The 24,772-nt window shown below is 35.6% G+C and overlaps 2 protein-coding genes across 3 annotated transcripts; one reads left to right on the forward strand and one right to left on the reverse strand.

Moving 5' to 3' along the window:
* The first annotated feature begins 1,740 nt into the window (after window positions 1–1,740).
* LOC126830151 (uncharacterized) lies at window positions 1,741–24,769 on the forward strand. 2 transcript variants are annotated; one of them, XM_056103041.1, is made up of 12 exons: window positions 1,741–1,917; window positions 3,483–3,517; window positions 4,189–4,230; window positions 16,264–16,338; window positions 17,063–17,110; window positions 17,353–17,406; window positions 17,783–17,872; window positions 19,387–19,440; window positions 19,880–19,968; window positions 21,042–21,308; window positions 21,650–21,765; window positions 23,088–24,769. In XM_056103041.1, the coding sequence occupies exons 1-12, from the start codon at window positions 1,907–1,909 to the stop codon at window positions 24,373–24,375; spliced, it is 2,169 nt and encodes a 722-aa protein (XP_055959016.1). In that variant the 5' UTR covers window positions 1,741–1,906; the 3' UTR covers window positions 24,376–24,769. The 2 variants fall into 2 exon arrangements, with proteins under 2 accessions (XP_055959016.1, XP_055959017.1); XM_056103042.1 differs by having other exon boundaries at window positions 17,353–17,403.
* LOC126830145 (uncharacterized) lies at window positions 4,713–12,637 on the reverse strand. The gene is made up of 2 exons (XM_050560417.2): window positions 12,282–12,637; window positions 4,713–11,867 (listed from the first exon to the last, which is right to left on the reverse strand). The coding sequence occupies exon 2, from the start codon at window positions 10,575–10,577 to the stop codon at window positions 5,952–5,954; it is 4,626 nt and encodes a 1,541-aa protein (XP_050416374.1). The 5' UTR covers window positions 10,578–11,867; window positions 12,282–12,637; the 3' UTR covers window positions 4,713–5,951.
* Window positions 24,770–24,772: the final 3 nt, after the last annotated feature.

The following is a 24,772-nucleotide window of genomic DNA, read 5'->3' on the forward strand; positions in this document are numbered from 1 at the left end:
TAACTGCTTTGAAATTAGAGTAAAAACGGAAACGATTGAATGTAAATCAGTTTTATTACATTCGTATTACATTAGTATATACGTTGCGACCCATTTGTGTCAATTTGTAGGTCCCAAATATTAGCGATTTAGCTCCTTTAACTTCAGTCAGTGGGCCCACTAATTTACTCTATTGCCCACCCTGCTTAAAGCACAGACACATTGGTTTTTTTAAACGAAAAAGGATTAGAACACCTTTTATACTCTAAAAAAAACCCCACTAATTTCAATACTATTTCAGTTTTTGTAGTTCACGAAGTCCAATGATAGCCAAAGGAAGTTTACCTAAATGTTTGAGAGAGAAAGAGAGAGAGAGAAATGTGTATTAACGTCCACTTGACACAAACTAGGGCATTTCGGGACTAACATATGGTTTAATTTTAGTTCAATAATTCGCTTGGGCGTAGGGGTCTTTAGCAGCGGGAGGACCCGGAAAAAACCCACGAGGTTGGACAGGCGAGCCTAGCCTACTCCTTGTCACGTACAACCGGGAATTCGAAACCACGTCAGTTGACTCAATCACAGGCTTTATGATACAGCGCGCACGAGCTAACCATTCAGCCATCCAAACCCCCAATGTTTGAGAGAGAGAGAGAGTTTAAAGCCCACTCGACACAAACTATAGGTAATATCGGAACTAACATATGGTTCAATTTTATTTCAACAAATCACTTGCGCGTTGGGGTCTTTTATCTGTGAGAGTATACCACTGGATTCAATGACAGACCTTTGATCTAGCGCACACGCGTTAAACCATTCGACCACGAAACCCCCAAATATATTAGAAGTAAGCGATAAAAATTTAAAGCGCAGATATTGTTTATCCAAAAATTCTGAAAAAAATAACCGCTAATGTCCAGTTTAATATACATGTATGTACATTATATATTTCTTTTCCAGATTTTTCAATCTATTTTATTGCATCCCCCCACCCCACCACCCAAATATATACACATGGGTGGTTTAAAAGTCATAATTGTTTTTATATTATTTTGAAAAACTTTATATAATTAAATATTCCAATCTATTCAAAACTTTTACTTAAATCCGTATAGCCCGGTTAAATACTATCAAGAGTCCTCTGCTATATCATAATACGTGCAGTGGAAGAACTTTGTGATATTGAACTTTTAAAGAATCCGACACCCGCATTTAATTTAATACCTTGCCATATGTGTAATTCTCACAATAACACTTTATATTTTATGTATACCATGGGTGTGATTTTTGTGTAAAAGATGAGCACAAAATTTGTATACTCATGTTTTATAGATGACGTGTTTATACGTCAAACACTTTGTTGGCAATTCCTCTATAACAGTTTCATTGAATTTGAATTATATAAAGTATTTAGGCCAGGGAACTTGATGTGAACAAGCGTATGACTATATATACAATTTACTTCCTTCTACAAACGTACGTTAGATATCACATCTTCGTTAGCCTATATAAATAAGACTATTCATTCTAAGTTGATCATAATCTTTATTAAAGACTCGCTCCCCGATTATAATTATCTAAGAAAGTATATAGGTTTGATTGAACCGAAGAAGCCCCATTACCCAATTAATATAGGAATTTAGTGACAGACATGAACGATTAGTATATTGGCTGAAGAAGATGAATGAGTGTTTATATTCTGATTATAACAAGGATATATATTTGCCGTTTGTATATTTGAAAATGACACACCCTTTGTCGGTGTTATTGTCGAGGATCTTTTCCGTTTTATCTCACGCTTTAATTCTATAAGTGACTTCAATATGGTTTATCTTGAATCGAATTTCCGCCTAAAGTTAATCCATAGCTTCATTTGTGAATTTGAGGATTGACTATCGTATTATACTACTACTATCATTATGCAACTATGAACAAGTGGTAATGTTTTTTTATTATTATTATTATTAGTTTAGTCAACCTCACTAATCATCTCTAGGACGGCTTCAGTGGAGCAACCACCTATAGCGTTTGTATCTGTCATATTTCGTCGAGATACTTTTATCACTGATAACTTATAGCTGTATATTATATACAAATAAGATAAATTTCTATACGCCCACATTTTTATTTTGACGTATACTGTCGTCACCCCTGTCCGCCCGTCCACAATTTGTCTGTGGACATTCTTCAAGTCACATTTTTTATCCGAGTTTGACGCAATTTGAAATAATAGGTTTATCTCCCAAAGATCTCGGTTCCTTTCGATATTGGCATTTATCGGGCGGTAACTTCATGGATTATGGCCCCAGAGTGTAAAAAACATCACGTTTTTAGCTTGTGGATACTCGAGAGCTCACAATTTTTATCCGATTTTGATGAAACTTGAAATGTATATTGATAACCCCAAAATCCCGATTCCTTTCGATATTCGCGCATGTCAGGCGGTAACTTCCTGAATTATGGTCCCTGATTGTACGAAAAGTGTAGCTTGTGGTCGGTCTCTCTAGAGGTCACAATGTTTATCCGAGAAAATGGCCGCTCCTTGAACGCAAATTTTTAAAATTATGTAATACCAAGGTTGTGGGCCCCTCTAGATGTCACAATTTTTATCCGATTTTGATGAAACTTATGTTTAAATCGCGGTTCCTTTCGATATTCGCGCATATCAGCAGACCATATTTTTCTGAATTATGGCCCCTAATTGTACGAACAATCGTGAATCGTGTTTGTTTATTTTTTTTTTGCTTGTTCTCCATCCATTTCATGCAAAATGTGGGCGTATCTTGCATGGCTTCCGCTGGTTCTGAGATTTTTTTTCTAACCCGTTTACTGAGATGGTTCCTTTATGGGTAAAGTTGGTGTACAGCCTTATAGGCAATTTGTATATTTTGGGTTTTTCATCATAAATCCAAATAATACAAATCTTCAAATATCACGTATATACTGCGAGGCCAGTTGTATGGAAGCATTTTGAACAAGAAAATAAACGCAATTAGTTTCCTTTATCATCAAGAAACAATCACTTTAAACTCTTTGACAATCACTTAAAATGTATAGATAGGACCAATAAATGGATGTGTCCCAAACTTTGCACCTGATATAATTTGAGCATGCCCGATTAAACTGTATTTTCAATTTCAGTCAAATCAAACCGATAGAAAATATTTTAGGGAGAATTCCTCTTTAATACCGTGACAAAGCTACAAGTTTTACAGCTTAATGACGGTTTGATTCAACGTATTAAGCAGATATTGACTTTAATACTTCCTTAACCATGAAATAATCTTTCAAATTTGACATTACGTTTTTGGTTATCATGCTAATGTAAATTATATATGAGCAATTGCACATTTAAATACATTATCTTTGAGGTCAAATTCCTAAACATGAAGAAATCAGGCTGATTTCTAGTTGGTCTTAAGAGTGTATAACACGGATTTCCTTTTCTGTCATCACGATATCTAACATCCGATGTTTGTAATTGTTATATTCATTTCTACTAGGAAGATGGATTCGTCAGCATATGGACACATATGGGGTAAGTAAAATAAAATAAATAAATAAAAATATAATTCGGAGGGAAGGAGTGTCATTTATAACAAATTTACTTCTTGACAGTACGAGGCCAGACACAGGAGGGGCGGGTAACTAATAGCAACCACCCCTTCCACCGCTACTACAAAAAATCAAGTTTCCAGTTTTATCTCGATTTACATTTACTTTGTCATTAACAAGGAAATATTGACCCGTTTCTGTTTCTGATGAGATTTTCGTGGATATATAGCTCATAGAGAGGGGAAGTCCAAACTAGATTTCGTGTCTCATTTTTTTTATATTACTGTAATCATTTTGCAGATCATGGTTTTCAGTATAATTGTTTTTATGCATGCATTATTTATTTTCAGAGTTATCACCCTTGTCATAAAACCCAATCGTCCTACAGGTCGAAGTTTTGGGGATTTTATTTTTTTAAATTAGTCACAAGAGTAAATGTATCGAAATCAAGAGTCAATCATTTACTATCGCTCTAACAGTTTTATTTCATGGTTGACTAGAATGAAACCTATCAAAGTTCAGATCTATGCATCAATTTCCTGCAAACGTCAGAGTTTTTGAAAAAAATTATTTCAAACTTGGCTGGATTCTTGAGGAAATATTTTAGAAACTTCGAAAAATATAAAATGCTCAGACGAAATGATTTCATTTTAGGAGAAAAGACAACCAGTCCACCTCCCCGACAGGAACAACAAGGTATGTGCATGTTGTATAATCATTACCACCGTGCCCAACCCCACGATTGAGGTGTGTACCGAAACACTAGACGAACAAGGTGCTCGCGGACTGTCCATTTTGTCTACCGACGAAGTAAGATTGCTAGAATTTCAGTCAACACGGATTTGACCACTTTGTCTACGAATAAATGTAGTTATACTTTCACAATCATGTCAACTCATTGTTTCTTTGTGCATAAGGAGAAATCCTGTCGAATTTCAGAATATCTGGACCGTAATTTATAAAATTATCTACCCAATGATCTCTCTAACGTTTAAGTTTTGTGAACTCGATGGGGAAGGCAATGCAAATCATCGGGTTCGCTTCCCTTATACCTATTTATTTTGAAAAACAATGGAGTCATGAAATTCAATATTTCCAGTATGATGAGTATCATGATCGTCAAGTTCATTTTAGGAAGCTTGGAAAGCTCAGTCTATGTTTAAGATATATATAATTTATTTATTTCCAGGGAGCGTTGACAATAATATTGTATATGTTTGTGATATGCACGTGTAATGAAGCGCTATATAAATTGTAGCAGCATCGTAGTAATACAAAATATACAGATTGACTTAAAAGACATATAATATACTTTCTGAAGCTAACCATACTATTATAACAGATAAATTCCATCTATCATGTCAGTATAACAAAAGAAATATGACAAGTCTGACAGATAAACAGAAAATACCTTGACATATGACTACTACAAATCCTAGGTTAACATACTATGCATATAAGTATCGTATTAGTTTTGACAGTTCATTCTATTAAGGATGTAAACAAAACAGCTGATTGGGGTCACGTGACTTACTACTTAACGGCGAGCGGGTTTTATGCACAAATAACCACGCCAGCTTCACGAATGAATTGCATACAAATTACACTGTGACAAATGACATAATTAGAATAATTGGTGCCACTGATGGCTTACACAGTAAAATATAACAAAAGATGTATAATGATACCGTTTTTTTGTGCCCTCTAGCTTCTTTTGACAACACACGGAAAAACTTCTTCTTTGCTAAGAAAACATGGCGCCCCTCCCTGTGCAAAACACAATGGACAACCCAGACCAACCACCAGTGGAATAAGACCACCAATGAAAATTACATCATTATAATTATATGCTAAATTAGGCAAATCAAACCATTAATATACTCATCCTCGGTATCAAGTATACAAAATAACATTAACAATCACAAGGCTAACAGCAGTGAGATCTTGGAAACGTTTTACATAAAAACATACTATAATATTATTTGGGCACTCACATATTGTGTAACTTCGTGAAAACAATTAAAACAATTTTCTAAACATAATGAGACAAATCTTAATACAATATCTTACTGAAATATTATAGTAAACACAGCAATCCTAAGGTAAAGAATTACAACTTAATCTGGTATTATATTACTAATTAACTCTGTAATTCCAGTAAGCTTATGTTAGATAATTGGCATATGCCTACTCATAATAATAAGAAACCTAGTTTCCAAATGAAACTTAACTGTTACTGCTCTGATTCCATAATAAGACAAAGTTTGGAAATGGGCCTTATCAGTTCAGAATGCTTGGTTTTGACTTTAACTACCCTAACATTTCCCTTAGAATCAGGCATAATCTTAATGATGCGTCCTAGCAACCACAATCCCCTAGGTTGAGAATCATCAACTATCAAAACAAGATCTGACACTTTAAAGTTTTTTTTTGCTATTTGTCCATTTTTTACGTTCTTGTAACGTGGGTAAGTATTCTTTTGTCCATCTATCCCAAAAGGTGTCAGCAATAAACTGAACTTGTTTCCACCTATGTCTGGCATAAGAGTCTTTCAAATCAAAAATACCTGGGGGAAAATTAAAATTAGATTGTAAATATAACAAATGGTTGGGTGTTAGTGTGTCCAAGTCATTCGGATCACTAGATAAGCTGGAAAGTGGCCTACTATTCACAATCCTTTCAACTTCACAAAACACAGTTTGAAGAGCTTCATCATCTAAACTACTCTTGGTACAAGTGTCCTTTAAAATGGAATATAGAACTTTCCTAACTGACCGTATCTGTCGCTCCCAGACTCCACCAAAGTGGGATCCTGTTGGTGGATTAAATTTCCATTGGATATTATCTTGGAGCATATAATCATGGATCTGTTGTTTGTTCCATTTATCTATCTCCTCGCGAAGTTCTCTCTCACACCCTACTAAATTAGTACCATTATCTGACCTAATGAATTTAACATTACCCCTACGTGATGCAAACCGTCTTAAAGCATTGATACATGTAGTGGTCTCTAAAGAATGAGCAACCTCTAAGTGAATAGCCCTAATACCCATACAAGTAAATAAGACACCGTAACGCTTCACAATGCTAGGACCTCGCTTTATCTCAAATGGTCCGAAGTAATCGACTCCTGTTCTAGAAAATGGCGGATCATCTGGTATCAATCTTTCATTTGGGATATCGCCCATCTTCTGACATCCGGGTTTAGATTGGTATAGACGACAAACTATGCACTTTGAGATAACTCTTCGTATCAGGGTATTTGCTTGTACTATCCAGTATTTCTGACGTAACTGAGCTAGAGTTGAGTTTCGACCAAGATGTCCGACTGTCTTGTGTGCATCTTGTATAATAAGAGTAGATATTTGAGACTGTCTTGGTATAACAGGGGGGTGCTTAACCTCATCACTTAAACTTGAACGACTGAGGCGGCCACCTACTTTTATAAGATCATCTTCTAACATTGGGTCTAATCTGTGAATAGGACTGGCAGCTTTAATCATTTCTGGTACATTTTTGTTGCGATTAGCTTTCAATATTTGGAGTTCTTCATTTAAGTATTTCTTCTGTTCATTCTTGATGATTAAATATTCTGACTTCTGTAGAACTTCTAAATTCAATTGACCAAATGTGTTGAAGTTATCCTTTGTTTTAATTCTATCCATTTCCCTCTTAATCCTTTCTTCTAAACATTGACCATTGTTTTCTGTTTGTTGTAATTTATCACGAATCTCTTTTCTTTTAGAAGACAAGTACTTGAGAAAAGACGTGAACTGTACAATCCATCCAACTACTTTACACAGTTTTTTCCAAGTGGAGAAGTGAGTTAAGTAAACATCAATTGGAGATGGTTTAACAATGGTTGCATGAACTGCAGGTCTGACTTCTGGGTCATTTCCAGCGAGTTGATTATTACTTCTGGTAATAGGCCATTCCGTTTCTCCTTTCTTTAGAAAATCTGGTCCTATAAACCAATTACTATTAACCAATTTTTCAACTGTTGTACCAAGAGACACCATATCACTAACATTTAGCTTACCGTCTATGTGTCGCCATTGTTTTGGTTCTGTATTGGCATGAATTATGGTGATGCGGTTGGCCACAAAAGTGTAAAACCGTGTAGACTCATTATTAATGTAGTTAATTACTGAAATACTGTCTGTCCAAAATATGACTTCATCAATTGGCATTTCCATTTCACTGTTAATAATATTACTCAATCTTACAGACATCATGGCTGCTGTTAATTCCATGCGAGGGATTGTCACTTTCTTTAATGGTGCCACTCGCGACTTGCTCATCAAAAGACAGACATAAACCTTGTTATTACTGTTGACTAAACGTAAATACGAGGCCGTTCCGTATCCCTTCTCACTGACATTACTGAAATTATGGATTTGACAGGAGGTTATATCATCGAAATGAGCTGGTTTTATACATCTATTAACTCTAATGGTCTCTAACAACGGAAGATCTGTTAACCAATTTTGCCATCTTCGGGTTAATGATTGGTCTGCTTCAGTATCCCAATCGAGACCGCTTTTACAAAGTTCTTGCAGTATTATCTTAGCTGGTAATAAGACTGGTGACACCAATCCTAATGGATCATATAAACTACTAACAACAGACAGTATATTACGTCGGGTATTACAATCTATTTTCCGTAACTGTACATGAAAACCAAAGCTGTCACTGTCAACACACCAGGTAACCCCTAATGCTCTTTCAGTCGGCAGTTCATCGTAATCCAAATTTAATTGTTGAACGTCTTTTGCTCTCTCTGTGACAGGCAATGAATTTAGTAACTCTCTACTATTGCTGATCCACTTCCGAAGGTTGAAGCCGCCTTTACTCAAAAGTTGTCGTAACTCATGACATAGGTTGATAGCTTCTGACTCCGTTTTAACACTCTTTAAACAGTTGTCTACATAAAAGTCTTTAAGAACTGTATTTACAGCTTCTTCAGAAAATTTATCTTGATTGTCATATGCTGATCTCTTCAGAGCATAATTAGAGCAACTTGGTGACGATACCGCTCCAAAAATATGTACTGTCATCTTATAAATTTCTGGATCTGTGTCGAGATCAGCATCTGGCCACCAATAAAATCTTAAATAATCATGTTGTTGTTCTGGTAATTTAACTTCATAGAACATGTTGTCTATGTCGGATATAAAGCATACTGGTTCCTGGCGAAATCTTAAAAGGACTCCTACGAGACTATTTGTTAAATCTGGCCCTGGTAAAAGAAGATCATTTAAAGAGACTCCCCTAAACTTGTTGGAACAATCAAATACCACTCGTAGCTTATCAGGTTTTCGAGGGTGGTAAATTCCATGATGCAAAAGGAAATATTCTCTATTCTGGGTGTCAACTAATAAATCTTCTTCTTTAATCTTCTCTGCAAAGCCTTTATCAATGATGCTGTTCATGAAAGTTTTGTAATCTGTATAATATTTCTCATTTTTAGTCATCTTGGCCTTAACACCCTTTAGCCTTTGTAGAGCTTGATATCTGTTGTTTGGTATAACAGGCAAAGGCGTTCTAAATGGTAATGGTATAATATAATGATTATTTTGGTACTGAATTGACTCTTCAATAATCTGCATAAACTTTTTGTCATCTTTAGAATATTCTCTCTTTTCGTCAGCGACCCTTTCTGGAAAATCTAAGTTATAGGAATTTCGAACAGCTTGATCAATTTGGTTTAACTTCTCTATTTCTTCTATTGCAGCAATTTCTACTTTGTTGATTCTTGGTAAATCTTGACTTGTGTAACTAGTATGACTTGTTTGGCCTTTGATATGACGTCTGACATTCCATAACACCCATCCTAGTCTTGTCCTAGTAGCATGGGGACTTCCATCCGGACCTGATATAACTTCTAATGGTGAAAAGGCATTCGGAACATTAATACCAATTAACAACCCTATTTCAGCGTTGATTTCAGGCAACTCGATGCCTTGTAGATGAGGAAATCTACTAATATCTCTGTTGGTAGGTATATGACGGGTCGAGACAGGGATTTCATCTTTACTGTAAACCATGGGTAAATCGAACATAAAGTTTCCATGCACATCTCCTAATTCCAAACATCTAATGGTTTCTGTCTCAATTGTCTGAAGACTGCCCAACATGTTTAACGTTAGCTTTGACCTTTTCCCTTTAAGACCAAGTTTTCTTAATACGTATACTGTGCAAAAGGTAATGCTACTGCCAGAGTCAAGAAAGGCATGTGTGATAACAAAATGTTCTGTGTTTTTAACTTTAATTCTGACAGGAATCACAGAAAATATAAATTCTTCTGCTTCTTTGTCTCCGACCCCCATATGAGATTCTGGACGTTCTGATTCTTTAAGGACAGCAGAATTATTACTTGGGTGATTCAATGAACTAGAATTTGATGAAGGATTACGAACTTGTCTGTCTGGGTTATGCAACAAAGTTGGGTGACTCCCTTTACAAACGCTGCATTGTAATACACTGGTACAAACTCGAACATGATGTCCTTGTTTTAGGCAACCAAAACATGCAGACAGATTCCTTAATAGAACTTGTTTGTCTTCTAAGGATTTCTCTACAAACTGACGACAGTGTTCTATGGTGTGTATTGATGAATTGCAATATAAACATGGCTTAAGCTGAAATCTAGAGTTCACAGGAGGTTGACTATCACCTTGAGTTTGACTTGAATTATTCTGATAATTGTGTTGTCGAGTTTGACGATGGGTTTGACTTGAGTAACTGGTTTGTTGGGGAGCTGGGCTTTGGTAACTAGTCTGACGAGTGGCTTGACCTGGATAACTATTTTGACTAACTTGGTTACAACAAGTGTTACCATTTCTTCCAATATGAGCAGTTGCTGTTAAAGGAGTTCTGTTTCTGATTCCAGATAATTTATTATTGATGAAGTGGTTTGAAGTCTGATGCATAGCTTCTTTTCCAAAAACAGGATCCGATGCCTTTCTAGCTTCACGTCTGACAAACTGGACTAAATCTTTGAACTTAACAGTTTGGTGTTTATCTTTCTTGTCTAAAGCCATTGTACGGAATTTCTCGTGCAGATGAAAAGGTAATTTCTGTACAAGTCTTTTCAAGTTTTCTGAGTACTCTAAAATATTAAGGGCATCAATACTTTCTACTGCAGCCTCACATTCGAACAGGAAGATAGAATATTCATCTAAAATTTAATGTTATCGGCTTTAATAGTTGGCCACTCCAAAGCTTTTTTTATGTAGGTATTAGCTATGACTTCTGAATTCCCATATCTGTCCTGTAATTCCTTTAAAGCCGCCGGGTATCCAACATGAGCATCAATGTGTGAATAGCCAGTGACGATCTTGTGAGCCTCACCCGTTGTGTACTGTTCTAAATATGTCATTATTTCATCATCATCTGATGCATTGTTTATTATCTTCATTTTGAATTGACGCATAAATTTCTTGTAGTCTAAGCAGTTACCATCAAATTTCTTTATTTCACTTTCAGGCTTCTTTAATTCACGAACGATTCTGGCCATAACATCATTAACCCCCTTTAACTCTTCTTCAATTCTACTGCTCCTCTTACTGGATCTAACGGAATCTGCACTTATCTGTGATACACTATCTTCTGGTCTCACCTCTATTTCATCATCACTAATCTCTATGTTTGACATAATTTGCTTCTGGGTTTTCGTCTGAATTCTCTTCGTTTTTTCTGCAGACTTCCTTTTACTATTAGATAAAGGCACTTGTGAGATGTCATCTTTTGTTCTTACTTCTGTATCATCACTGATCTTTCTATTAGGTGGAATTTCTTCCTGTGTTTGATTCCTCTTTTCTGTAAGTTTTCTCATACCTCTTGTTTCTATAACAGCACTAACTACTGTCCTGGCTCCAGCAGAAGGCTTTAATGGAGCATGAGTCAGATTTTCTACAGACTTTGACTTATAAGTTGTGGGCATATTGTGACCATGTGACTACTAGTATGACTACTAAAACTATTTAGAGGCTGCTTTACAAATATTATTACTATATATAAATGAAATAGTTATGACACTACATGAAGGATGAATTATAAAACCACATAGCAAAGTAAGCTTATAACTATTAGGGAATAATGATGAAAGGTGAGAGAGAACTATATCGTGCCGTCTCTATCCACAGTTTATAATATAACTTCACTTAAGTGGTTTGACATCTAGGCTGTGACTTTATAACTGGAAACATGTAACAAGAAATTACATCACCTTGGATCTGTAGACTATTAATTTCAACGTTGTATCACTTTGAACACAAAACCGTCAATACCATATGTAGCAGCATCGTAGTAATACAAAATATACAGATTGACTGAAAAGACATATAATATACAATATACTTTCTGAAGCTAACCATACTATTATAACAGAGTGCCACAGATAAATTCCATCTATCATGTCAGTATAACAAAAGAATTATGACAAGTCTGACAGATAAACAGAAAATACCTTGACATATGACTACTACAAATCCTAGGTTAACATACTATGCATATAAGTATCGTATTAGTTTTGACAGTTCATTCTATTAAGGATGTTAACAAAACAGCTGATTGGGGTCACGTGACTTACTACTTAACGGCGAGCGGGTTTTATGCACAAATAACCACGCCAGCATCACGAACGAACTGCATGCAAATTACACTGTGACAAATGACATAATTAGAATAATTGGTGCCACTGATGGCTTACACAGTAAAATATCACAAAAGATGTATAATGATACCGGTTTTTTGTGCCCTCTAGCTGCTTTTGACAACACACGGAAAAACTTCTTCTTTGCTAAGAAAACATGGCGCCCCTCCCTGTGCAAAACACAATGGACAACCCAGACCAACCACCAGTGGAATAAGACCACCAATGAAAATTACATCATTATAATTATATGCTAAATTAGGCAAATCAAACCATTAATATACTCATCCTCGGTATCAAGTATACAAAATAACATCAACAATCACAAGGCTTACAGCAGTGAGATCTTGGAAACTTAAATTTTTACATAAAAACATACTATAATATTATTTGGGCACTCACATAAATCGAACAATAATAATATATGATGTACCTAAGCCCATTTCCAAACCCATTAATTCAAACAAGGGTAGGTTAAACATACAATAATGTGAATCGATATTTTGTTGGATTATTGCACCCGAGCAATGAGCTTCAAGAGATCGTAATTTTTATTTTAATTTAACAACCGTTCAAATATAATTAAAACATGTTAAGGGCCAAAACAGTTTGGATGTGGTGCACATCGCACCGTGCGATGTGGAGTTATGCCCCCTGCCTTCTAGAGTTATGTCTCCTCATTTAGCGTAAAATATTGTGAATGATGCCTCAGTTTTTATACGCCCACTTTGAAATGTGGTCGTATATTGTCGTCGCCCCCGTCCGTCCGTTCGGCGTCCACAATTGCTTGTTTACGCTCTAGAGGCTAAAATTAATACCCGATTGACTTTAAATTTATACACAGTGATATGGTCATGAGACGAAGAAGTCTATTGATTTCCATCAATTTCCGATAATTACTGCCAGAGTTATGACCCCTGGTCACTTCAAACAATCTTGTGGACGCTCTAGAGGCCATCGAGACTTGATTATGGTCAGGATAGGTTAATTAATGTCTAATTAATAATTTCAGGCCTAAAGAAAGACCTACAATAGGCAGATAATTTTAGTGTATTATATAATGCTTCATTACCGAAAAAAGTAAAAATATGCGACAACTCTTGTTGACTGCCCGGACGATTTAGCTGCTGTGGGCGTATGTTTCTTGAACATATCTTTCTCAAATCTGGTGCGAAGCATTGCGTTTATAAGAGGACTATCTCTATTGATATTCAACGAAATCTGACACTCCGTTCCGAAGTTACCCCCCCCCCCTTTCCGAAAACCTAGTGTAAATGCTATAGAGACTACTAGTGTTCGGATATTCGAATAAGAATAATATTCGACGGCGACGGGTCTTGAAATTTGTATTCGAATCGAATATTTTCAATTTTTTAATATAGATATATTTAAAGTGGTTTATATTCAATTTATTATGATTTCTAATTAATTATGAAATACGTGAAATTTCTGTTGACATGTGACAATGCACAAGATTATATTTTGGCAATTGCCAGTGGATCTTTTACGTAAACTGCCAATTTGTACACAAGACCTCGGCCTTCCATGACATCGCAACAAGTAGACGCGGACCTCAACCATACTCCTGTCACCTGCCATCTCCGCCAGATGCTCTTTTAGCTTATCCAAGGTTTGTGAACCTGGACATGATTTCACTTCCAGAGTCTTAGCCACCATCTCCCAATCTGGTGATACAGAATGAGCGGTTAAATTAATGCAAGATTCATTTTTTCATCTGATGCCCATACATCTGTGGTCACAGCGGTTAACTTCGGACTTGGGTCATTCTTGATTTGACGATCGTCGGAATGAACGGCATCATATATTTCTTCCATTCTTTTTTTGAGTGTTTTACTTGACGGCAAATTGTGTGTTGTTTCAGGGCTTAATTCTACCAATTCCCGAAAATGGTCATTGTCAATAAGAGAGAGGGGCTGATAATGCTTGGCTACAAACTTGATCAATTTCTCAGTGATGTTTTTTTTTTTGCTGCGCTGAATCTTGTTATACTTCTTGATGTTGCATGGAGAACTTTGTGTAAAACTTTTTAATTGGCTGAATCTTGCCTGACCGCACGTCCCTTGCAGTATATGTTTCAACTTCGTGTGGTTCCAAAGATTAGCCTTGATGTGATATTAGTCAAGACCATGGAGTTGTATATATTGTCAATATATACACCTCTATGGTCAAGACAGCCAACTCCATCGTGGCACTAACTGGCTAACCAAAATAGGTAACAAACTACTTACCGAATAAATGTCTCTGAAGACGGTAGATCTATGTAGGGGTAGCACCCTTACAAGCTGCGGTTAGGTAATCTAAGTAAGCTTTGAATGTAAATGTGGCAAGGGAAGTCGCCATTAATGCTATTTGAGAGCAAATAGAATAAATAATAGATATTCGAAAATATTCGAATATCGTTATTGCTATTCGAATATTCGAATATTATATTCGACCAGCGAATATTCGAATATTCGTGCCGAACACTAGAGACTACAGCTTTAAACATATTTCTTTTTCTAATCCTTGTGAAACACTGAGAGAATGAGAGGGTGCGCCCTATTGATACAGTCGTTTGTTTATCAAATTTGTTAACCTAATCTACGCAACATAGGGCTCATGTGATACTGCTTTATTCTGGAATGTTACGTACGAGTACATCCTATTCGTTTCGTTGTGAAATGTCAGTTTTTATACGCCCACGTTTTCATGTGGACGCATATTGTCGTCGCCACTGTCTGTCCGCCCGTCCGTCCACAATTTGTGGACACGCTACAGGTCACAATTTTTATCCGATTTTGACGAAACTTAAAATATAGGTCTATCTATCAGTTCCTTTCGATATTAGTATGTATCGGACCATTGTTTTTAGTTTGTGGACACTCTTAGAGGTAACAATTTTCATCCGATTTTGATGAAACTTGAAATAAATTTTTATAACCCAAAGATCTTGGTTCATTTAGATATTCGCTCATATCGGATCGTAACTTCCTGAATTATGACCCCTTATTGTACGAAAAATTGCGTGTTTAGCTTGTGGTCCCTCTTATATAGAAGTCACCATTTATATCCGATTTAAAATACCGTTTGAATATTATCACCGTTACACCCTAATGATGGTTGAGTTCGAATTTCGTGAAAATCGGACCAAAACTGCCCGACAAAATGGCCGCCACTCGTACGCAAATAGTGTCAACATATCGTATATCAAGGTTGTGGACCCTCTAGAGGTCACAATTCTTGATTTTAGGTAAAAACGCGTTTTTAACTTGTGGTCACTCTAGAGGTCACAATTTGTATTGTGTGTATATATCACCGTTACACCCTAATGACGGGTGAGTATGAATTTTGTGAAAATTGGACCAAAATGGCTGCCCCTCGTAAGCAAAAAGTGTAAATATATGATATATATAAGTTTCGCCCCCCCCCCCCTCCGTGAAAAAAATGTCGACCATAAAACAATTGATATACATTGTCCGTCAATTTTACAGCACCCACTGAGAACACTTCCCGTCCCCCACCCCCGTTGCTCTGAGCTAGTTACGTCCTTGCTGGCAACCACTGTCTTGTTTTATTTTTAGAATAGAAAACCAAAAAGGCAGGAAGATGAGCGAACCCCAATCATCAATTCGCATTTTCAGTTTTCAACATTCGGCATTTCGGTGGATCAAAGACTCGAAAACAAAACGGCCAAAAATGTGATAAAAATTTACCTAAATATAAGTCAGTGGGTTCTCATTAAACATACATTATGCAAGAGCTAGATCTGACTATTGCAGTACATGTTATATACATTTATTAACATGACAAGACAATAATCAACTCTCGATGCGATCGGATGCCTCCGATTTTCAACAGATATGAATCATATCTGCTTTTCAACAGCCGTTGATGATTAACCGTATAAATAGATAATCGAGACATTGTTTATTATCGTAACAACGGTAACAATGACAATTGAGGCTAGAGTTATTAAAATATTGTTATTAAAAAGTGAAGTAATTTGACTGAAATTTTCGACATATTCCGTTTCCACTTACTTTCTAAGATGTATATAATTAATTCTTTTCCAGGGAGCGATGACAAGACATATGATAATCCTAAGCCCATTCCCAAACCCAGAGTGAAAACTATTAATTCAAACAAGGGTAGGTTAAACATCGCATAATGTACTACAATTAAATATGAATATATATTATGGATTATTGTACCAAAAATCGCGATTTTAGCTTGTTGGCCTTCTAGAGACCACAATTTTTATTTTATTTTAACAATCGTTCAAATATAATTAGTCCGCCATACTGAAGTAGTCACGATTGAGTTCGAATTTCCCGAAAATCGGACCATGCCGCATAACTCACCTCAAAATGTCCGTTCCCTTTACGCACACATGGCAAAGCATATAATACGTATACCAAGAATGTAGACTCTCTGGAGGCCACTCCTTTACCGATTTCGATGAAACTTTTAGTTGTATTTTACGTCCGCTTCCACCGAGGTGATATCGCAGACAATATCGCAGTAGTTTGGTTTCTTTTCATGAAAACATGCCAAGGTGTAATACTATAGGGGGTATTTTAGTTCTATGAAAGGTGCTCTGTTTAATATTGAAGTCGTTAGCTAGTGCAAGTGCAACTCCAAATTGTACTATCATGATGTTGTAGTTTCCTGTATTTGATATATAAACATAGTTATAAAAACACAGTGTCCCTGAGTTAATTAATCATATACACAACGTGGAAATCAGAGTTAATTCATCTATTTAACAACATGGTAGCGTCACAAAGGGCGCTGCATTGTAGATTTATATTGGTGAAATGCTTGATAATTTGATCCATTTGTATTTTGCTTGACTTTGTTTTATGGTTACAGAAAATGACTATGGAATTGCCAGAGAAGCCGGAGCGAAATCAAACGATGGTAAAACTCTAACATTATTTAAACTAAAAAATATTTGAATAGGACTATATGGCAATCACATTTTAGTTGTATTCTCATGTGGCATATCATTTAGATGTCTTCAATTCCACTCCTAATCTACGCAACATAGGGCTCATGTGATACTGCTTTATTCTGGAATATCTAACGGTATATTGTAGCTTTATATTGGTGAAATGTTTTATAATTAGATCCATTGTATATTGCATGACTTTGTTTTATAGTTACAGAAAATGACTATGGAATTGTCAGAGAAGCCGGAGCGAATTCAAACGGTGGTAAAACTCTTAACATTATTTAATCTAAAAAATATTTGAAATGAAATGAAATGAAATGGGGTTTAACGTCCTACTGTTCTGCTCCTAAACTGGGCTAATGAAGACGGAAAAAATAATTGAATAGGACTATATGAAAATCACATTTTAGGTATTTGTATTGTCACGTGGCATAGCATTTAGATGTTGACTTCAATTCCACTCTATTCAAATTCCATGAATCAGAATATAAATTAATATTGACGATTAACTTTTGACAATTTGTGCGCTCATTTCTTATTTTTTTATATTTTAGAGTACAAATGTTCAATCTTGAAATCATCAGCTTCTCTGTTTATGTAAGTTTTAAGAAATATTTTAATAATAATTAATGTTTCAGAACCCGACATATTTACACTCCCCCCTCGTCAGGAACTACAAGGTAGCTTTGCTGTCGTCACCAAAGAACAAATTAGAAGTACTTTACCAAGTAAGATTACTTAAAATGTCTTATTATTATCACTTGTAATCAAAGAGACACCGCATACAAATCGCACGTAAATATTCCTTGACTGAATTAATCAAAAAAGATTTCCCCCAGCTCCATTAAGCCACCTTCCCCACAATTAATTAATAGTTAATTCAGTTACCAAAGTAAAGTGAAACCGAGATGCCAAACGCCATCGTTTTGTTCAGTGGACGTAAAGAAGGGAGTAATATAGAAGCGAAGTAACGTTCCACATGACAATTAAAACGGGGTCTTTGATCCACGGAAATGTCGAAAAAAAAACCGACAATAGGAATTGATGATTGGGGTTCGCTCATTTCCTACCTTTTTTGTATTCCACTTGTATTCCAGTTCACAACGAAACTAATATGATGTACATTGCAAGGAAAAAAATCATGATGTCTGTTTTAAATATCACTTAAATATGTCGCATATTTTTTCATTTGTCAGTAATTAAAACATTTCATTAACACACTAAAATCTGATACCAAGTAGCACCGCATTAAGTAATTATCAGAAACCATTAGAATTTGTTTCGATTGTTTGTCTCATGACCTTAAACACTGTGTATAAATTTTTGTTAACTTGAGCCTCTAGCGCGTCAACAAGAATTCTCAAGTAATCAAGGGCCAAAAAATCTGGCAGTATAATTATCGGCAATCAATAGGATTCTTCATCTCATGGCCTTAAATACTGTTTATAAATTTAAAGTCAATCGAATATTAACTTTGGCCTCTTAGAGTGTCCACAATATTTTTCAAAGCGATCAAGGGCCATAACTCTGCAGTAATCCTTAGAAATCGTTGAAAATCAATAGGATTCTTTGTCGCATGACCTTAAACACTGTGTATAAATTCAAAGTCAATCGAATATTCACTCTAGAGCGCCCACAAGCAATTGTGGACGCCGGAACGACGGGCCGACCGGGGCGACGGCAGTATACAACCACTTTTCAATGTGGGCGTATAAAAATCGAATTCTTTAACATACTACTAGTTGTGGTAATCACAATATTTACAACTTTCCCCGTTTTTTCTTAACCTTGTTGATGTATTGCTTCAGAACCATAAATGCATTCATTTTTGTCATCTATTCACGCCTCAAAGTGCATTTATGTATGTATAATATTCTATTCTATAGACGGATACAAATACATTTATTTTTGTATATAATGTTGTAATCCGGGTATAGATAGACACTTTTAATTATAGGCGATTATTTATTTAATTAAATAAACAAGTAAATAGAAGATATGTCCAATGGTATGTAAAATAGACGTCTTCTCACATTAGCATTACATAATATCTCTTTGTAATTTTACTTACATTCAGTTTGTTTCGTTGCCAAGTGTTCGGTTGTTCTATAGACATGTTATGCAGGAATCCTGACCATTCAGTCACATTTTTCATCAAGTCACATTTTTCAGCATTCGCCGTTCGCACTCTTCGCGTACCAAAGACACATCAATTAAAGAACATTATTGTTATGTTTCACAGGAAGAGATGACCTTTTTAATATGATGAAAACTATGAATGCAAAAAGTAATAATGGTATGTAAAATATATTTTAAAAAAAAATAACAATATGTAAAAATGCTATGAAAAATAACGGTACTATCAGTACTGTATATATGTAAAAATGCTATACAAAATAACAGTACGGTATATAAATTATGGAACAATGCTATACAAAATAACAGTACGGTATATATGCAAAAGACACTATATACAAGACAACACAGTATATATTCAAAAGACAATATATACAAAATAACAGTACGGTAGATATTTAAAGGGCACTATATACAAAATAACAGTACGGTGTAAAAGTATCTATATACAAAGTGACGATATGTAAAAAAGGCTATGCCAATTAACAGTTCGGTACTATGTACAAAATAACGATATGTAAAAAGGCTTTTCAAAATAACATTGCACTATTATGAAAATAACGATATGTTAGTACGATATATTCGTTATACATTTTTAGGGCCAGAAAAGAATGTAAAAGAAGATGTACAAGAATATAACAAGGCGGTAGATTTCAATGTCTTTCTTCTGGAAACTCAAAACGATAAGGTGATTATTTAAAAAGTTGGAATGTGTGGGAATTAATATATAGGAGAGGGTAGTACCATGAAAAGTTACACCAGAGAAAGTAATACAACTTTAAATGAGAATCTGGGTGACCAAGTCGTCCAATGCTATAGTCATGGTTTCGATCTCATAAGGCTTCTCTGTGCACTCCCGAGATGACTAGTCAGAACCGAGTGGAGGTTAAACCCTATTTTCTCTCTATATCTCTTTTTCATAGGAAACTAAAACTCCGAATTTCTCCTGACATCGCCATAGTTGCATCATTGGACATATTTTATAATGCAGTGCTGTGATTTAAAAATTAAGCATAGAAAAAAATGTTGGCCTAAATCTGCCTATGACGGGTCTTTCTTTAGGCCTGAAATGTTATCTAAATTATTAATTAGTCATTAATTAACTTATCCAGACCATAATCAACTCTCGATGTCATCGCTAGCCTGCGATATTTATTGGATAACGATCCGATTTACTGCTCAACTTCCATTCATGATTTAATCATGAAACAGATAATCGAGACTATCGTTTTTTATTGGCTGAAATTTTCAGCAAATTTCCTTTACATTGTCTAGTTTTTAACTATTATAGTGAGAACTGCCAGCTCTTTATCTAATCTTCCATAATGTATCTTTAAAGATTTGATTTAAAGTAACTATGCGTGATTTGCATTTTTCGGAAAATGTAAGATTTCTAGCGGCCTAATCCATGACAATATGTAATCATATTGATCACTTAACATTTAATTAAGAAAACAAAATCAAAATACAAACGGATTCCATGGGATTTAAAACCGGTCCATCAATTTGGTTCACGGCAAATAAAGATGGCGGGGTTCTAGTTACATAGGGGGGGGGGGGTCATAGAACGATGAAAATTTCAATTCATCATATCTTGGTAAATACTTAACTGAACTGAACCATTTTTGGACTGATATTTCTATTAGACATTGAACTTTCACAATATTGTAGTTTGAGGCGGGTTTTATAGCCTTAACATCACGATCAGAATCTTTAATTAACAACTTCCTATCTTAAATTTATTTTGAATTGTTTTCACAGGTACGAGGAGTGCTTGAGTTGTCGACTCTGCATCATAATGTAGTTGACAAGGTTCGGACTCGTATCGTCTGTCTGTTTGACGTCAGTGGTAGCATGTTGCTCAAATGTGGAAAGAAGAAAATAGATTCAAAGTTAACATCATTAAAAAAAATGGTAGTGGATTTGATCGATGCATTGGAACACAATGAAGATTATTTGGGTTTGGTAACTTTTGCTGAAGAAGCCAAGACCATTATACCCCTATCACTGATAACTGAATCTAATAGGGTAAGTTGAAATGGCACTTGCTTTTTGCTTTGGGTCAAAATACAAATTTCCGAGGTGTTGGTATTTTCCTTCAAAATTAGTAAACAAATAATCTTTCTCTCAATCTTTCGCCATCACTAATCGAAATAACGCACCCAATTTAACACTTTGTTTTTACCACCAGCCAATGTGCAATAAGTTTTAAAAAATCTCTATTATCCTGCTCCACTGACCCGAATGATTTCATCCTTCTGAAACACTTGACAAGCACATGCGGTAACAGACATTAAAGAAAATTTATGTGAGAATGATTATCTAGAGTTGGGTTATGAAAGAAATATATGATATGTATTTACTTTTAGGCGTCAATAAAGAAGACTATTGAAACAATGGACCAAAAATATTCTAGTCGTACTGATTTATGTACAGGTCTGATAACAGCTATAGATATGTTAAAACAAGAAGACGAGGCAACAAAGTTAGTATGCAATTTAAAACTAAAAAACCTGGGCCAACTTTCAGAAAACATGGGAATCTAATTTGGTGATGCCCGGGGTCAACTCGTAAGCCCCCAAGATTCATGTGTAGGGCCTGGTACTAAGAAATGTTAGAAAGGAAGACATTTTAAATATGTAAATTATGTTGGGCAGGGCAGGGATAATTTCAAATTTCAAAAAACTTAATTTTAATTTCAATCTTTGACTGGATATGCACCCCCACCCCCCGCGCCCTACCTATGGTAATGAATGTCCACCTCGTATCTGCACACCACTATAGGAAACCAGTATAATTTCCATCATATAGTTATTAAAACAGACATGTCTGACACATCTAATCCATTAGAAACACCATAAATAGTATCTGTTATTTCAATCTCTTCTTTAATTCAATTTGGACAATGGCGTGAGCACAGTTGATATAATTCTCCAATGTCTTCCTCCCCTTCAATTTAGACGAGGCTTCCTAGTTACGACAGGGAAACTTTAAGCTAAACTAGGGCATTTACATAAAAATACCTGCTAAGACAGTGATTGTGATTAAACTGTTAAAGACCCATTATGTAAGAGCTAAATCTTTTTCTGGCTTCAAATGATTTGTAAATTATTATTTAAACATTTATTAACACGACAAGCCCATAATCAACTCTTTCCAACATAGGTGTCTCTGATTTTAAGTAGATTAGAACACATCGGGCATATAATTGTTTAATGATTAAATTGATAATTGGGACTTAGTCTCGATTTTCAAGTACCATTGCTACGATAATAAACAATCCACGCTGCATTTTGTCAAAACTTCAAAGACTTATAGCTTGGCACAAAAAAAAGTAATTTGACTGAAATTTTCATTATATTCATTTTTAGCGAGAACTATTATAGCGAGAACGACTAGCTCCATATCTAACTCTTAGATAATACATTTTTTAAAGGAAAGTTCAGCTATTGCAGATTCTTTATATTCTATACTTTAAAATATTTTCCACGATAACATATAAATCATCTCTCATCAGGGCCCATTTTTCAAAATACCCAGCTTTCAATTCGTACGTTGTAACTTTACCACTGTAGGCCTAATGAACCATTTCAGCAAATAGTAATAGAAAAGCCATCTTCAATAGAAGGCTTGATCTCGCTTAAGCTTCGTACATCTTATCAAGATGCTGTAAAACTCGCAGCCGTTGCTGCAGGACCATGGGGAAACAGTGGACTAAACGATGGACCGAATAAGGACACCTGGTTTAAATGTAAGATTATATTATTTCACTGAACCCAATATAAAATGTATTTGTTATTATTTCAGGTACATATACAGAAATGCTATTATCGTATTTTCTGACGGGGAGATTAACAGTGGTATTACAGACGTTGATGCCCTCTTACACGCAACAAGAGAACGAATACGACAATGTAAACCGCAATTAGCGCTCAAGTCAGACCAATGGTTAAGTATTTCTTGCGTTACTACTGGTGGTAATGTGTCGGAGGCCATGTATCTCTTGTCCAAATTCTGCGGTAATGATGCTTATTACTACATAGACAGCAATACCGTCAACCCTCAAACTGATATGATGATTCCGGTGCTACTCAGAAAGTCAGCCATTGCACAGTTCTTAACCATGACCGTGTTGACAGAAAATGGTGCTGAGCTCGATCCGAATAATTGTACATGGGAACATAGTATCCGAAGAAAACACAGACCTATCTCAAGAGCAACAGAAAGCGTAAAAATCAGCTATTATTTACATGATATGCCTGCTGGATCCCAGAAACATTTCGCCGTTGAGGTTGATTTAAAAAACTACAGGATACACGAATCTCCAGATTTGTTGAATGTTGAATTAGAATTTGTGGACAACAAGGGAAATATTCAAACCACCACGAAGCGTGTTAAATTTAATGACATTCTAACCCAGACATCGTCACCCACTGAATATGAAAAGGGCGTTATTCTTCTTGCAAAAAATGACATTCGTTTTTCTATGCAGGCATCATGTAGGAAAACAGCCAATATAATCAGCGAAAAGGATGGGTCGAGTCCAGAAGCAGTTCTTGAAGATGGAATTCTTGACATCAAGAAGCTGACCGAGAGTTATGCTGATAGAGCCAGACAACCAGAAACAAAACAAACCATTCATATTTACGGACGAGAGGTGGTTAAAAATATGAGTAAACTGTTAGAAACTATTACCAAATCTTCTCGAGGAGATGGACATAAATGGACAAAAATAAAAGCAGTATCTTCGTCCATCTCCCGAGAAACTCCTAATGTCTCAAATCTAGTCACCGGAGCAGGCAACCTGTGTCCGTTACCGGCAGTTTCAGACTGCGCTACGAACAGGATGCGAGCTCTGGCCTTAAAGATCTTCCAGGACCAAAGAGCAGACGCAGAGATGTATAAGAAATATGGTGACAAACTTAAGGGCGCAGCGTCGGATATTGTACAGAGTATGGGGCAGATAATTGATGTTCTTAACGCTTCGGGTACGCTACAACGTAATTCAACAAAAAACGCGACAACAGAACAAGCCAATACTGATGATGAAGAATATGACTTTATTAAACTTGCCAAGGGTATCGCGTCTTCATAAAATATTTAAATAGTTATAGTATTCTCAATAACCCAATATAATGCGCAGTGATATTGGAAATAGATAATTTGTTTCACAACATGGACTGCTTGGCTTCATTATCCTTTGACCGTAGCTTTTGTGTCTGTCGCGTTTAAATCAAACATCTTAACAGATGCATTTTCTTACCAAATTGTACATTTTTATCGATTAGATCGATCTATTTATATGTATATATTTATCCCTTTTCACTTTAGAGGACAATGAGTGGAATAACTTCTTTATTTAAAAGTGCCTCAGTTCTTTTTGATCTCATTTGCAAGCTTGCCAGGTTATTCGCTAAACAAAGTTACAAACACAATGCATATTGATGCATATTAGACAAAAGAATAAATTATTGTTGTGCGAATATCAAGTT

Source organism: Patella vulgata, chromosome 8 (assembly GCF_932274485.2).
Source record: "Patella vulgata chromosome 8, xgPatVulg1.2, whole genome shotgun sequence".
NCBI classification, from domain to species: Eukaryota; Metazoa; Mollusca; class Gastropoda; family Patellidae; genus Patella; species Patella vulgata.

Excerpts from the sequence above, each read along its gene's own strand:
- LOC126830151 (XM_056103041.1), top strand. Across the intron at positions 3,518-4,188 it reads AGCATATGGACACATATGGG|GAGAAAAGACAACCAGTCCA; the intron begins GTAAGTAAAATA and ends ATTTCATTTTAG. Across the intron at positions 4,231-16,263 it reads TCCCCGACAGGAACAACAAG|GGAGCGATGACAAGACATAT; the intron begins GTATGTGCATGT and ends ATTCTTTTCCAG.
- LOC126830145 (XM_050560417.2), bottom strand. The coding sequence starts at position 10,577 with ATGGCTTTAGACAAGAAAGATAAACACCAAACTGTTAAGTTCAAAGAT.